Source organism: Diabrotica virgifera, chromosome 10 (genome assembly GCF_917563875.1).
Source record: "Diabrotica virgifera virgifera chromosome 10, PGI_DIABVI_V3a".
NCBI classification, from domain to species: Eukaryota; Metazoa; Arthropoda; class Insecta; order Coleoptera; family Chrysomelidae; genus Diabrotica; species Diabrotica virgifera.
The window spans coordinates 29,363,229-29,378,594 of NC_065452.1; the positions used below are offsets into that span (position 1 = coordinate 29,363,229).

General features: G+C 32.2%; 1 protein-coding gene across 1 annotated transcript in view; it reads left to right on the plus strand.

Annotated features, from left to right (window-relative positions):
- Positions 1-15,366, plus strand: part of LOC126893007 (procathepsin L) — an 83,062-nt gene that overhangs the window by 55,323 nt on the left and 12,373 nt on the right. The window contains exon 5 of the mRNA XM_050662944.1: positions 7,869-8,029. Coding sequence (XP_050518901.1) covers positions 7,869-8,029 — 161 coding nt within the window. The remainder of the gene's footprint in view (positions 1-7,868; positions 8,030-15,366) is intronic.

The window sequence follows — 15,366 nt, forward strand, 5'->3', positions numbered from 1 at the left end:
GGATAAACTAATTCAAAGCAACTTTAGTTCCATAGGTTGTTTTAACTAAGTCAATACTTTTTGAGTTATTTGCGAGTGAATATGTTCATTTTTCAACAAAAAAAAACTAGGTACGTTTCTAGAGAGTTTTTCGGAAATATCTCAAAAAGTCCTCTGTAGACCCAGTAGGAGCAGAGTCGTAGGTAATGAAATGTAGGTTCTTATTCGTCAAATTCCAAATCGAATATTTTAACTCATCACACCTTTTTTAAAGTGTTAAGCTGAATTTCTGTTTTTCTTTAAAAGTTTCTAGCATCAAAAGTAAACAAGGTAGGTACGCTCAAAACAAAGTTGGTCCCTTTTCTTGGTAAAAAAAAATCGTAAAAATCACCACCTAATTAGCATATTAAATGAAACTAATCGTTACCGCTTCACAACTTACTTGACTTAACTATGTATTGTTTATATAACCTGTAAGTTTTATTGGTTCAAAGTTCTCATTTTTGAAAAAAATTGATTAAGTGAAAATTGTTTTTTTATTATGAAATTTTTTTAAATAACTTAAAAATTATTGGTGATACCAAAAATCTCAAGTAGTAAAAAATATGCTATTGTAAATATTTTGGACTTTTTGTTTTCCTGAAGACAAAAATTGGTTAAGATGACTATTCAAAATTTGTATGCACTCGTGATTAGTGACTCATTTAGCCCATTTAACTACAGCCTTTTCAAAAATAAGAACTATGAATCAATGAATTTTACAGATCTTATAAAAAATACATAAGTAAAGTAATTTGTGAAGCGGTAACGATTAATTTCATATCGCATTTTTTAATTTTTCGACCAACATTATTTTGATCGTAACTTACTTATTTTTCATGTTAGAAACTTTTTTAAAAAAGAAAAACAAAGTTTTTTTAAATAATTTAAAAAAAATTCAAATCAGTCTTCCCGCGAAAATTGCTTGATTTTTTGGTTATTTGGTAACTTATTTTGGTAAATTAGTATTTTATAACTTTAGTACTAATGACCATTAAAATAACCATTAACAAATGACCATTAAAAAGTGTCTGCTCCCCTTGTTTAATAATATACAGGGCGAGTTTCGAATTTTGACAGAAATTTATATTCGTCATAATTTTTGAACGGTCAGATCGATGTGTCTCTTATTTTGGTTAATCGTTACACTACTACCACCTAATCAACTGATTTATTCAAACTAGAAAAAAATCAGGTCCGGCTTTAAAAAATTAGTTCATTTGGGTCTTAGAAAAAATTCACCCTGTATACGCTTTTTAAAAACTTTAATATTAATTTTACAAATAAGACAAATAGGCCATTAAAATGACATATTTATTTTTCCCCACACGATTACTTAATTTTTTATAAAAAAAATCAAATTTGACTATAAATTAAAAATTTGGTAAGTGAACCATAGATTTAAAAAAAATTAACTTTTATTATAAAAACTAATTTTTTTAAACAGATATTTGATTTATGTTACCACCCAATCAACTGATTTATTCAAACTAGAAAAAAATCAGGTCCGGCTTTAAAAAATTAGTTCGTTTGGGTCTTAGAAAAAATTTCACCCTGTATACGCTTTTTGAAAACTCTAATATGAATTTTACAAATTAGACAAATAGGAAATTAAAATGACATTTTTTCCCCACACGATTACTTAATTTTTTATCAAAAAATAAAATTTGTCAAAATCGCAATTTTACCATAAAAATAAAAAAAATTAAACAACGTTTTATTTACCAAATTAGTATTTATTAGTATTTTATATTAGTATTTTATAACTTACCTTTTATTATCTATAGCACTGCTGCTATATAGCACTGCTGCTATACGGGTCTACAGACTTTATATACATAGGTATACTCCATTTTTATCACTTTTATCAGCTATATTTTTGCTGGGCGGAGGTAAATTCCTCACCGACCAGTAAAACCATATAATCCGACAGGTATTTTCCTCACCAAATTTAAGGGTTTGTATTAATCCAGTAGGTATTTTCCTCACCAACTCACTGAGGTATATGTATAATAAAATAAAAATATAGATGTAGATAAGTAGAATGTTTATTATGAAAGCATCCGAAATCCGAATACAAGACATTAATTTCCTTACATTATAATAATAGTTTATAATATAGATAATATGCAAAACGTATAAATTATTATTTAATATTTACTACTTATAATAAGAGACACACTTTACAAAATCCATTCTAGTCATTTGATTAGATTGATATCGTATTATTAAATTTTCTACATTTTTCAATTTCAATTTTAGTTTTTTATCTTTGATAGGTTTTGCAATATGCAAATTTTAAAACGAGGAATTGAAATGTGAATGAAAAGATTCGCAAGCATTCGTAGTACGAATAACAGAAGAACTTGCCTCTGTCCACAAATATGGCATTTTCGTCTGTATAAGTTTCAACTAAATAATCAACATATCTATCTAAAATTTCATTTTCTGGTTTGCATGACTTAAATCAAACACAAGACAATCTGATACGTCTTCTGGTTTTATATGTAAGGCCAAAAGTATGTTTGAGCCACTTGCCTACTTCAGAATCATTCTGATGTTAAATCAAGAGACTGAATTTTTCTATACCACATACTACAAGCTTGGTGTAGGTGAAATCTACAACCATATTATATTTCAGTGTTCGGACATATTTGAATGATTGCATTATGTATAGCTTTTTCAAAATCTACAAAAATTTTAGTAGGATTAAACTCAATTTTGAGAGCTTTAAGAATTTCTGATTTTAACAAATAAAAAAGATTGTTGCTAGTTTCTGTTTTTTTTTTGTTTGGCAGTAAACAGTATAATAAAGAAATATAATGCCCATTAATTAGCCCATGAATAGTGAATAAATGCAAATAATATCTGGTACAGTAAGAAAATGTACCATATAATATACAGTGCATTCATAAAGTGTGGAAACGGTTTATTATCTCATGACTTAATTATTTTCAGAGTTAAAGCTCTAACAGGTCGTTTTTATCTTTAAATTTTGATTTTTTGACGTATATCCCATAATAGTGACGTCATCGATTTGGGCGTGATTACGTCATCGATGATTTTTTTAAATTAGAATAGGGGTCGTGTGGCAGCTCATTTGAAAGGTGATTTAATTCTCTATTTAGTAATATAAACACTAAAATCATTACTTATACAGGGTGGCCAATAAATCAATTTTGAACTAAATTAATTGACGCAAAAATAAGAATGTATGTAATTTATTTAACTTAAAATACATTTTACTTGTGCCAGAGAATATAAAAAAATGTTTATTTCATAAATAAACATTGCTTTTCGCTTAAATTAAATGTCAAACAGCCACCCACCTGCCTCTTAGCAGTTTGAACATTTAATTTAAGCAAAAAGCAATGTTTATTTGTGAAATAAACATTTTTTTCTCTTTTCTGGTAGCAGTAAAATGTATTTTGAGTTAAATGAATTACATACATTCTTTTTTGCTGCAATTAATTTAATTCAGAAATTATTCTTTTGGCCACCCTGTATAAATAATGATGTTAGTGTTGATATTACCTACTGAATAGAGATTTTAAATAACTTTTAAATGAGCTACCACACGACCCCTATTCCCATCACGCCCAAATCGATGACGACACTATTATGATATATACGTCAAACAATCATAATTTAAAAATAAAAATCGACCTGTCAGAGCTTTAACTCTGAAAATAATTTAGGTATGAGATAATAGACCGTTTCCACACTTTATGAATGCACTGTATAAAACTCAATGTGGCGGCTAAATGTCTTATATTTTTTGTTTCACAATTATCTTACTTTTGGCACAGTTTATAAAGAGAGAATTTTCCCCCTTGGTTGTTTTTTAAGCACACCTCTTCACAAATTCTTGAACATTATCAATATTGGAAGGAAGTCGACCAGACATCATTTTTCGTCGATAATTATATTATATTTTTTCTTATGTAACTGACATCAATCGTAGAATTGTTTCAGGAAAATTAGCTGCAAGCTTTTGGCTTATAATTTTTGCTGGCTTTTCAGTAATATTCTCTTCGGCTTTACGTTTACAAGAGTTAGAAACAATTTCCCGATTTGTCTTCTGACGATCTTGTTTATGATTATGTTGTAGGCTACTTCTAGATATTGTAAAATTTGCTCCAATAGTAAACAATTTCGCACTACAAGTTGTTTTACTACACCTTGAGAACACTTCACTTTTTAAAACTTTCACTTTCACAAAATAAAATTTCCAAATACCAGTAAAGGTTTATCGCGATTACTTTCTATTAAACATGTCATTTTGTCAAAATTCCAATTGTGACTAAAAATAAAATATTATAATTAATTAATTAATTATTATAGGTACCTACTGTAATTGTACTATAATTTTATAGTATGATAAATAATTTCCTTGCATGCCTTTTAGTAAAATCTACCTGAAATAACCACTTCGATTTTGGTGAGGAAAATACCTGTGGGATTATGACATACCTTTCCAACCGCAGGCAAAAGGTTATTTTGGTGAGGAAATTACACCCGCCGTTTTTGCTAATAGTATTTTTTTAATAAAATACTTCTTGAATTATTTGCAAAAAAGCGCCTGAAAATGTGGTTTTTTGTAGAAAAATAAACATTTGCACTCGCAATTAACTCGAAAACTATTGACTTAGTGAAAAAACAATATAGAAAAAATGTTGCTTAGAATTAGTTAGTTCATCCGATTCAGGACTTATTTTAAACGTATATTGTTTCACTCCGAGAAGGGGCGAAAGTCATCCCCTGGACAAAAGCACACATCGGCACAATGTCCCGTTTTTTCTTTGACATTATTAGCTATGTGCATGCCAAATTTCATATCTATCCAAGCCGTTCTTTAAATTTTTTTGGTTGAAGGTTTTGCAATATTTTACCGTGAGTGAATGGACTATTAAAGCAGTAAATTAATATTAATCCTATCGTTTTTCATACTGACATGACTGATCACTTTACGCCAGCCGTTTTTATAAATATTAAAATTCAAAAATTTTCTACATCTAAATCTCCAGTCATAATAATTTAAAAACCAATATCGGAAAACTACTACAGCTTTTAAAAAATGAACATTGGAATGAAATTTATATCAACCAAATAGATTTCCAAATTGTATATTATGATACATTTATTAATAAGTTAAATAATTACATACAAATCTCTAGGGAGATAAAACCCTTAAACAAGCAAAATATTAAAAAACAAACCTTGGATCGGTGAGGTTGATATCAATCAAACGAAGAGATCTTCTTAAAAATAAATTAGTGTCTATATTTTATTCTTATTATCCTTACCACTTAAATACCACTATAATTGTCTATATTTATGCAGTGTTATGAGAGTGCTATAATACAAAAAAAGGAGTATCGAGCGTCTTGGGATTATTTTTATGACGGTATAAAACTTGCATTGAATATATGTTTCCTAATTTGCAACTTTGCAGTTTTGCAACTTCGTGCTAATAATAAAAAATACAAAAGTGTTTGTGTTAACACGTATTTAGGCAAGCAACGGCGGTTATTCTTTAAACAAGTGTTGAGACAAGTGCTTTGTTTAGTAGGTAAAATGAAGGAACCTTACAATACCTAAAAAACCTTCTCTATGTTACTTAATAAATTTGGTTTTCAAATTTTTGGATGAATAGGTATTTTTTGTTTTTATTTATAAATACCTACACAAAAGTTAAAATTTATTAAGCAGTTACATTTCGTAGTGTGTACTTGTGTAGTTCAAAATGTCTCAAACAAATTAGAAACAAAAGAAGCAAAAAAGCACGTGAAAGCAGGCCCCTGCGGGGACCGAGCCGCGGCCCGCGGAACCATGCTCAGTACGCCACTGTGCAGCGGAGACAAACAAACAAATCAACGATATCGAAATGAAAGTATTAAGATCAATGGCGGGCATATCATTAAGAGACAGACAAAGCAACAGAAGTATACGTGAACAATACAAAATTCAAAATATTAACAGGTGGATAAAAACAAGAAAAAAACTGGAATGAACATGTAAACAAAATGGAACCAGATAGATTAGCAAACATCTGTAAAAACAACAAGCCGTATAGCAGAAGACCCGTTGGAAGACCGCCGAAGAGGTAGAAAGACAATGTACAGTCAACAACAACTGAAATAGAATAAGAGGCAGACAAACAGAAGTACAGTGGAACCCCGATAAGTCGGCCCCCGATAACCCTGACCGATTTTCATCAGATAAACATTTTGATTTTCAATATTTTGTATTTTTCAATTTAATTGTGGTAATTTCCCATCAAAATAGTTAATTATCAGACAAACCTTTCAATAATAAAAATGTATGTAATATAATATTTGAGAGATAATGTGTAGGTATGTGTGTAATTTGAACTATACGATATTAAAAATGACTCATAGCACACGCCGCAGAAACAGCAGCCACCTGTCTGTAGTACTTATTCCTTTTTATTTCAAACTGTCAGCATTGTTTAGGAAAGACTATTTAAAAAATTCTTTTATAAACAATGGTCTTTAGTTTTCACTGTTCTTAAATAACATTACATCGTTGTGACTGTATTGTGTGTCTTGTATTGTTCGCTTCCGTTTGCTTACGTTTGTGTTTGGTGTTTTTTTTAGTAATTTTAATGAGTAGGTACTGTGCATATTTATAAATATATTTCATGTTAATTCAATTCTAACGGAGTTTATCTGTAAGTATACCGTATTTTATTAATTTTTACCATATTCTCCGGCTATCTCGGATTTTCGATAACCCGGATCGGCCGCGGTCCCGATTAATCCGAGTTATCGAGGTTCCACTGTACTCCTAGTCGCATGAAGAAAAAGAAGTACTGAGCTAACGTTTAACTGGCGTATTTCATTTTCTTCGTCTATATCCTGGTGTTGTCTCGTGTTTGGAGTATATTTCTTCGAAGTGTTCTTTCCACCTTTGTAGTATACATATAACTATGTGCTTATTAGACTTATCTCAATATTCTCCTCCTCTATCTTTTCACCTTCGTAAGGATATAGTGGCATCATGTGATTTGTTTGACTATTTCTGTCGAATTAGCTCTCTCCTCTGCGTGTTGTTTGCTTCGGAGAATGAGTAACCAGTGATGTCCTTTATTTGGTCCGATCATCGTGTTAGACCATTAATTAGACTTTTAATATACATATATATTTATTACTACTTTTATGCTTTATTATCACTCAATTCATCGCTCTACGTATTATTCTCATTTGTGCCATATGCATTTTTGTTCTTTTTTTACCTCCCCAACATTCAGTTCTATGCATCATTTAGTTTTATTTTCTTTTCAAGTTCTTCTTCTTCTTCTTGTGTAGACATCACTATGTCTGCTTTTTCAATGTGCCTCCAGTAAGTTGTCATTCCATAGTTTTCTTGGTCTTCCCACTGATCGTCTTCCTATTGGGAAACCATCTTTCGCCGTCCTTACTACTTTATTTGTTGTCATTTGGCTTATGTGGTCGTTCCATTCTACTCTTGTTTTTTTACCCAGTGATTAATGTTGTCCACCTTGCATCTCCGTCGTATATGTTCACTTCTAGCTCTATCCCATGCATAGTGTCTTACCATCGATTTTTCGAAGCTTTTTTATCTCTGCCGTTTCTAGCATTCTTTTTGTCCTTTTTGTATCAGGTTGGGTTTCGATAAAGCCGGTCCCAAGCCCGGAGAAAATGTGGAGAGTGATTGGCAAGGTTAGCAACCTACCAATCGTAAAAACTAATACTGCTCAAAGAAACAATGTGAAGCCTTTTTAAGTTAATTATAATTTTTCTGTAACACAACACATCACTCGCTCGTAATAAAAACAACACTAAAATAGATACTATACATTTTAGAAACAAAGATGCGTGTACGATAAGAACAAAGCCTTAGTAAACATTACTTCTTGGGCTGTGTTACCAGCACGTGATGAACAAGCCTTGGAAGTTGCTCTGGCTAAAGTTGGTCCAGTGGCTGCTTCTATCAACGCCAGTCCTCGCACATTTCAACTTTATCAGTAAGTACAACGAATAGTATTTTTCTTCTAACTATATAGTCTAAGATCCGATATAAGGTCGAACTGCACTGATCTGTTTAATGGAAAAAAATTATTTTATATGTAAATTAGTATGTTAAACGTTATAAAAAACAAGGGGTGCCTGATATAATCCTGTTCTGACTATAATTCATTAATAATTAAAAAATGATTTTTTTTCATAAATTTGACTGACGTGTTTAACAAAAAAAAATTAACACTATCGGTAAGTGCAAATCCTATAGGATATGTAAACATAGGGGTGCCTATTTTTATCCTGTCAAAACGATTGGCTTGCCAGGTTGAAACAGGTGTCTTGTTCATAGACATTTGCACCTACTTGTTTAATCTATCAACCAAACACAAAAATAAACACTGTTTAATTGCAAATACGATGATATAGGGTTGCCCGTAAAAAGCCTGTTCCAAATGAAGGTTGCCTAATTTTTTAAATTTTACAGCGTCTACTTATGGATAATTGAACATATGTAAAACTTGGATATTACTAATTTTACGAAAAAAATTTATTCTTTATAAAAATTTTGCATGATGTAAATCCTATGATTCAACCATCAGATGTCAAATTTTGTCAATCTTATACGAGTTATGTCAAAAAATGTTAATTTCGGTCAATAGTGACTTCGGCCTTTATTTTTCACAAATAGAAAATTGTTATTATGAAAAGGTATTAATAATCAAAAAATATGTTTTAGAGCGCAATTACATCATTATAATTGGGAAAAAAATTTGAAAATTTTTCTGAAATTAGATTACAAACTTCATTTTTATTTCTTACAAGTAGGATAACTCTTTTATTACCTATTAATTTTGCGAAAAAAAACAATTGTTCATAAAGAGCTTTGAATTGTCTAAAACCTAAGGTGCAGCCATCATCAATTTTATAAATTTTATACGAGTTATGTCAGAAAATATGAATTTCGCTCCGGAGAAAATTTATTCAGCATTAAAAATATGTTGTAATATAGAATTATATCCTTGTAATTGGAATATTCTGAAATATAAAGGTATAAAAAACTCTTGAGCGAAATTCAATGACAAAATTGGCAAAAAAGGAAAATCACTGGCAAAGACTCGCAATATATGTATATACAGTCAAACCCGCTTATTAGAATCCCTGTTATAGGGCGAATATCCCGCTTTAAGGAATAGAATTTTGAAGTCCCGAAACGTTTCCACTAGCCACCTATGACCGGTTATTTGAATATCCTGGTTATAGGAATACTTTTGCTTGGCACGAAGGCTATTCCAATAAGCGAGTTCGACTGTATACTCGGATTCACGAGTAAATTTCAGTGCACTTCTTATGACAAGCAAGGTTGCCGATACTCCTGTATCGTTTTACGCGCATCTGAAGTCGGCTCTGCCACGGTAAGTCAGACGACGAACTCGCAACAGCGCAGCGTATTCTTCCATTTTTTTTATTTACGTTGTGCATTAGAGCCAATGCTGAAATCTACAACCGAATCCAATATAGGTACCACTGGCGAAGCGTCCATGTAACCACCGTTATCATACCATTGGTAACAGTTAAAAATCTTGCAAATAAATATTTTATGACGATGAATAATTCTATTTACCAATATTTTTACCAATAGAAATATATTATTATATTATGTGGTAATAGTACCTAACTCAGTAAATAGCCAACTACTCGTAGACACGAAAATATTGGCGAGTGTATGTGACTCAGTTGCACTCTATTATACTCTGTTACCAGACTCATTTCTGGTTACAATGCTTATATACCCACGCTGGCGCTCGGGCCGGCTAGTGACTGAAAATTTTGAAGAAGCGACGGCATAAGCGCGCTGTGTATCAGTAGCGCTGTTACCAGATTTAAAATTGGTGACAGTACCTATAGAAAGTATGCGTGCAGTTAACCATGGATGAGTGTCGCTTCTTAATCGATCAACTACTTGAAAAGTAATTCTCCTTGTATAATTTTGAAGAAAAAAATGAGATTAGAAATGAAAGACCTATTTTAAATAATTTAAAAAAGGAATCAACAAAAGTAGTTCGATATTTTAAACTTAGTCGGTACAGTGAAAATCCTTGTTTATATTATGGTTGCAAAAAAAATATACTGTATTGTTGGCCATGTCTTCTGGTTTCTACAAAAAATGGGTGGACCAGGTTCACGATTTAAATAAGTAGTGTTAGATTTTTAAAAAGGAGACATGAAATTTCTCCGTTACCTACATGTAAGATGTATACCCAATTTGATTCAGTTTGGCAATACAAAAATCAAAAGTTCTCTTAACCAAGCTTTTAAAGCAAATATTGCTAAACATAATGAGTTTGTTAAAAAAAATAGATAGGTATATCCTTAGCACACTTATAAATACATACTATATGTTTTTTGGTCAAACAAGAATTAGCGTTTCGTGGTCATTTTGAGGGCGACGACTCTGACAATCGAGGCAATTACAGGGAATTGTTAACATTAATTGCCAAAAAAGACCAAATATTTTGTCAACATCTAGAAACATCTGTTTTTTCGAGAGTTTCAAGTGATATACAAAATGTTATTATTGAAGCTACACTCACCGGCACAAAATTCCGCCACCCAAAATTTTTGACTAAGTTTGACAATTTATAACTTTATTATTTGTGCTCCGATTTTCAAGATTCTTACACCAGTTTGTAGGTACATGTATTCATATTGTTTGGTATTATTCCGGTAACAAAAAATTTTGCTTACATGTCATTGTACAGGGGTGAAAGGAAGCGTTGTATTTTCTCCTAATTTTAAAAAATTCTGTGGAAAAATGGAATAGCTGATTTTGTTTCATAGTCCTGTCATATTTTCCCGGAGACATCACCAACATTTGTTTTTTGGATTCTCCGAATATATTTTTTCTTGTAAGAGCTGTACCATTTTTTGTAAATAAAAACACTGATTGACTCATACAATTGAGGTTGGATTGATAAGATTAGAATGGCCCGCATGCAGCCCAGATCTCAATCATATTGAGCATTTATAGGATGAATAAAAAAGCTATTTGCCGTCATCCTAGGCCTCCAGAAAATGTGGTACAGTTATGGCCCTGGTAGAGGAATATCGGGCTATTCCCCAGGCAAGGAAAACACATCTTTATTAGATGCTAAACAGATTGCGAGCAGTCGTTGCTGCAAGAGGTGGACATAACCGCTATTGAATTGTTTTGTTTTGTTCTTAAATTTGTTTTGTTTTGTTAATTTTAGTGCGTTTGACATTTTTAATTAAATAAACCTTCAAAGCAGTGTTTTTAATTACAGCTCTTACAATAACAGAGATATTCAGATTAGTGATGTAACGAATGTCGTTTTTTGAACATTCGCGAATACGAATGCGAATGCGAATATCTAATAACGACATTCGCGAATGCGGATGCGAATGCGAATATTCAGTTTTTTTAATTTGTTTCTATTTTTGAAATGTTTTCTAAATTTTTAATGAGAAGTTAATTAATATTTAGTGTAAATCAATCTGAATCTTAAGCTTTATTACATTATACCAAATAATAAAACAACGTGAAGCCTGATAATCTGATTATACGAGGTTAAGTTACCTTTTTTTTAATAAAAAAAGATGAGAAAGAGAATAGATTTTGATTTTATTAATCTAACGTTATTTTCAAATTAGTTTTTCTCTGATATTCATATTCGCAAAACATTCGCACACATTTTGCGAATGCGAACGCGAATGCGAATATGCCAAAAGATGCGGATATTCGCGAATGCGAATGCGAATACGAATATTCGTTACATCACTAATTCAGATAATTCAAAAAACATGACCTTAGTGATACCTCCAGGATAATACAAAAGGAGTATAAAACAAAATCAGCCCTCCAATTTTTCCACAGAATGTTTTAAAGTTAAATCAATACATGTACCTACAAACTCGTGCAAGAATCTTGAAAATCGAAGTGCAAATAATAAAGTTATAGATTGTCAAACTTAATCAAAAATTTTGGGTGGCGGAATTTTGTGCCGGTGAGTGTATATATACATTTAGCCATATCTTCATTTTTTTAAATAATATTTTTTGTATCTGGTTTTGGTAACACTTCAGAAAAAGTCACGCGTCGCCACTGATAGGTACTATGAAATATCCAATAATTTGGAAATTTATTTATATTAGATTAATTTTAAAAAACTGTAAACATTAAATATTTAAATATATTATAATATATTATTCAATATAAATACAGCATTTAAATGTCGTTATAAATTGCAACCAGAAAGCAACACATTTTTTAGGTTTTTTAGAGTTTACCGCTAAAATGTATGCCGTGAATAACTGCAACAAAGTAAATGATGCAAGAAATCGTATTTTTATGAAAACTGATACTGCTAAAGAAGACAGTAAACAGTTTTTGAAAAAAATTAAAAGTTTTGACTTCAACACTATACCACCATGCTGGAAATCTTTAGAACAAAAAATGTTACGAAAGATTTTTGTTAATTCCATAATGTGGCTTAATGCAACTGAGTCGGAATATACAAAACTCTAGCCTGAAAACTGTGGTTGGCATCTAGATGATTATTTAAAACCAACAGGATTTATGGGGGACCAAACGCCTTTGAAAGTGCAGGATATTCTGGAAATGACGGAAGATAATGGTGAATAAGTAAAATTTAATAAAAAATTTTACTTGTAATTATTGGTATACAGCCAGCTACAGGACATTCTTCCTTGTGGATTTTTATAATGGTGAATGTAGCGAAGGCAATATTGAAAATTTTAGTTCCAATGAATCTGATGTAGAGTAAAAATCACTGGAACCAATGTTTTACAAATGTAATATTTATACTTATAGTTTAGAATAATAAAATCTTTGTACTGAATAATAGTACATTGTATACCTAGTAGAAAAGCTTAACATTCCCGGACGATGTAAATATTGCCGTCGAGGCGCAAGCCGAAACAAGGCAATACAGAGTCCGGGAATGTGGCTTTTCATACAAGGTATACATACTATTTTTCCGAAAATCGAACATTTTAAATAGACATAAGTATTATTATTTTGACTCAAATATTCGTGATGCCACAAAATACAGGTTTTGTAACTATAGAAACAAAAATATGCGTCTTTGACGCATTTGCTTATTTTTGACAGTATTTCGAATCTGCTGTAAGGAAAAAGTATTTTTGTATGGATGCTATACAATGTGCAACTTCTCACTACTTACATACGTTCAAAACGAACAATTTCTCATACAGTGAGAAAAGTCGGCCATTGCAGTGAGAAATATTTTTTCTTAGGGGTTCTCCTACGGTTTACACACATATGATCGCCGTTTCCATGGTAACATGTACAATACAAACACAATTAATGTTGTCAAACAAAATGTGTTGAAGCAAAACTTACCAGGAATCACCTTTCAAAACTGCTTAAAAATAACTTAATTAGAATTTCAAATAAATAACGTATAGAAATTTTAAACAATATTAAATACCTCATGTATGTATTGTAGCGGAAGAGAAATCTTGGCCGATCCCCGTATAACAGTAAACACCTCGAGAATGACGTAATCGGATGTGCTAGGCCTCGCCGGAGAATTCTGGAAGGTACGTCACGTAGGCGGAACAAGCCGATAACTCGAGATGGGAGTCGATTGTTCCAGAATAACAACTGGGTATAAATACGGGCATATTTTGTGAATAAGTTTAGTGTATAAGATAAATTCGTCTGTAACTTATATAAATAAAGTCGTATATAAATTACGAACCGCTAGTTTTATTGTAATTAGAAGTAATTACACTAATCACGCTACAGTTGGTGTCGGTGTTCGGTAAACTTAGTGCGATATAAATAAGTGAATTACAGAGAGACTTTAAAAGACTTTTGAACTTTATTCGTCGGGAATAACCGGAGTGCGTTGATTGTTCGGTATTCGGAAAGACTTAAAAGACATTGTGAAAAGTACGTGTGTGCCGACTAAAGATGTTGCTAGAAGAACTCTCGCTAAAACAGCTCCGTGAACAATTAGAAGAGTACGAGCAAGATGCCAGTGGGTCCAAGAAAGTCCTGAAAGCACGACTCGACGAGGTCCTCAAGAAGAATGGAGAGGACCCAAAGACGTTCCACTTCCAGACAGCAGAACAAGCGATCTTATCGAAATTTGAAAGTGTTTCTCAAGTAATTAAAGAAGTTAGTAGACAGAACAACGAGAAACTTGAAGAAGTTAGTAGAAAAAGCGACGAGAAATTCGAAAACATTGCTAAAAGATTCGACGAGACTTCTCAAAAGATTGAAGAAACTTTTAAAGAGGTCTGTAGGCAAAACAACGAAAAACTTGAAGAAGTTTGTAAACAGAACAATGAGAAATTTGAAGAAGTTTCTAGAACATTCGATAAGATACAGAAAAGTGTAGACGACAATAAAGAAATGTTAGAAGAGAAGATCAAACAACTAGAGACTATGGTAACCAATACGAAAGTTCTACCTTCAGTTAATGCAGTATTTTTGGCCGTAGAAGAGAAGATCAAAGAATTAGAGAGCATGATAACCGATACAAAAGTGCAACCGTCAGTTAATGCAGTAGCTTTAGATCCTGTAGTGAAAGATGAACTACCGAGAGACGAAACGTCGCATAATATGAGATTCAAATTACCACCATTCGATGGAAAGTCCTCTTGGTCCATATATCTTAGACAATTTGAAGCTATTGCGACCGCCAATCATTGGACCGAACAGGAAAAGGCTGTTTCCTTGACTGCTGCTTTGCGAGGTGATGCTGCAGATATATTAAGATCAATTCCTAAGGGTCAAGAAAAATGTTACCAGACCTTGTTCACTCGTCTAGAAAAACGCTATGGAGATGCCCATCTACAACAAGTATACAAAGCACAACTGAGAAATAGAAGTCAACGAGCAAGTGAGAATCTGCAAGAATTTGAAGCAGATGTGGCTCGTGTGGTGCGGTTGGCTTATCCGGAGGTGCCAGACAGCGTTTTAGAAGAAATTGCGGTAGATACCTTTGTCAATGGGCTGAAAGATAGTGAACTACAGAAAGCTTTACGACTAGCAAGACCGAAAGTTTTAGATGAAGCACTTGCTATTGCCTTAGAACACGAAGCAGCTAGCCAAGCTTCACGAAACAATCGAGTAATAACCGTGGAAAAAGGCGATAAGAGAAAAGATGAACGTTTGGTGGAAATGGTACGGAGGGTGATTCGTGACACGATGCCGAAGAGACGCATGAAGAGGGCTGGAAGAGTTGGTTCAAATACAGATGCTTCCTCGATACGGCCATGCAGTGAAAGTTGTAATCACCGGCTTAAAGTAGATGAACAGCTTTGCCCTGTG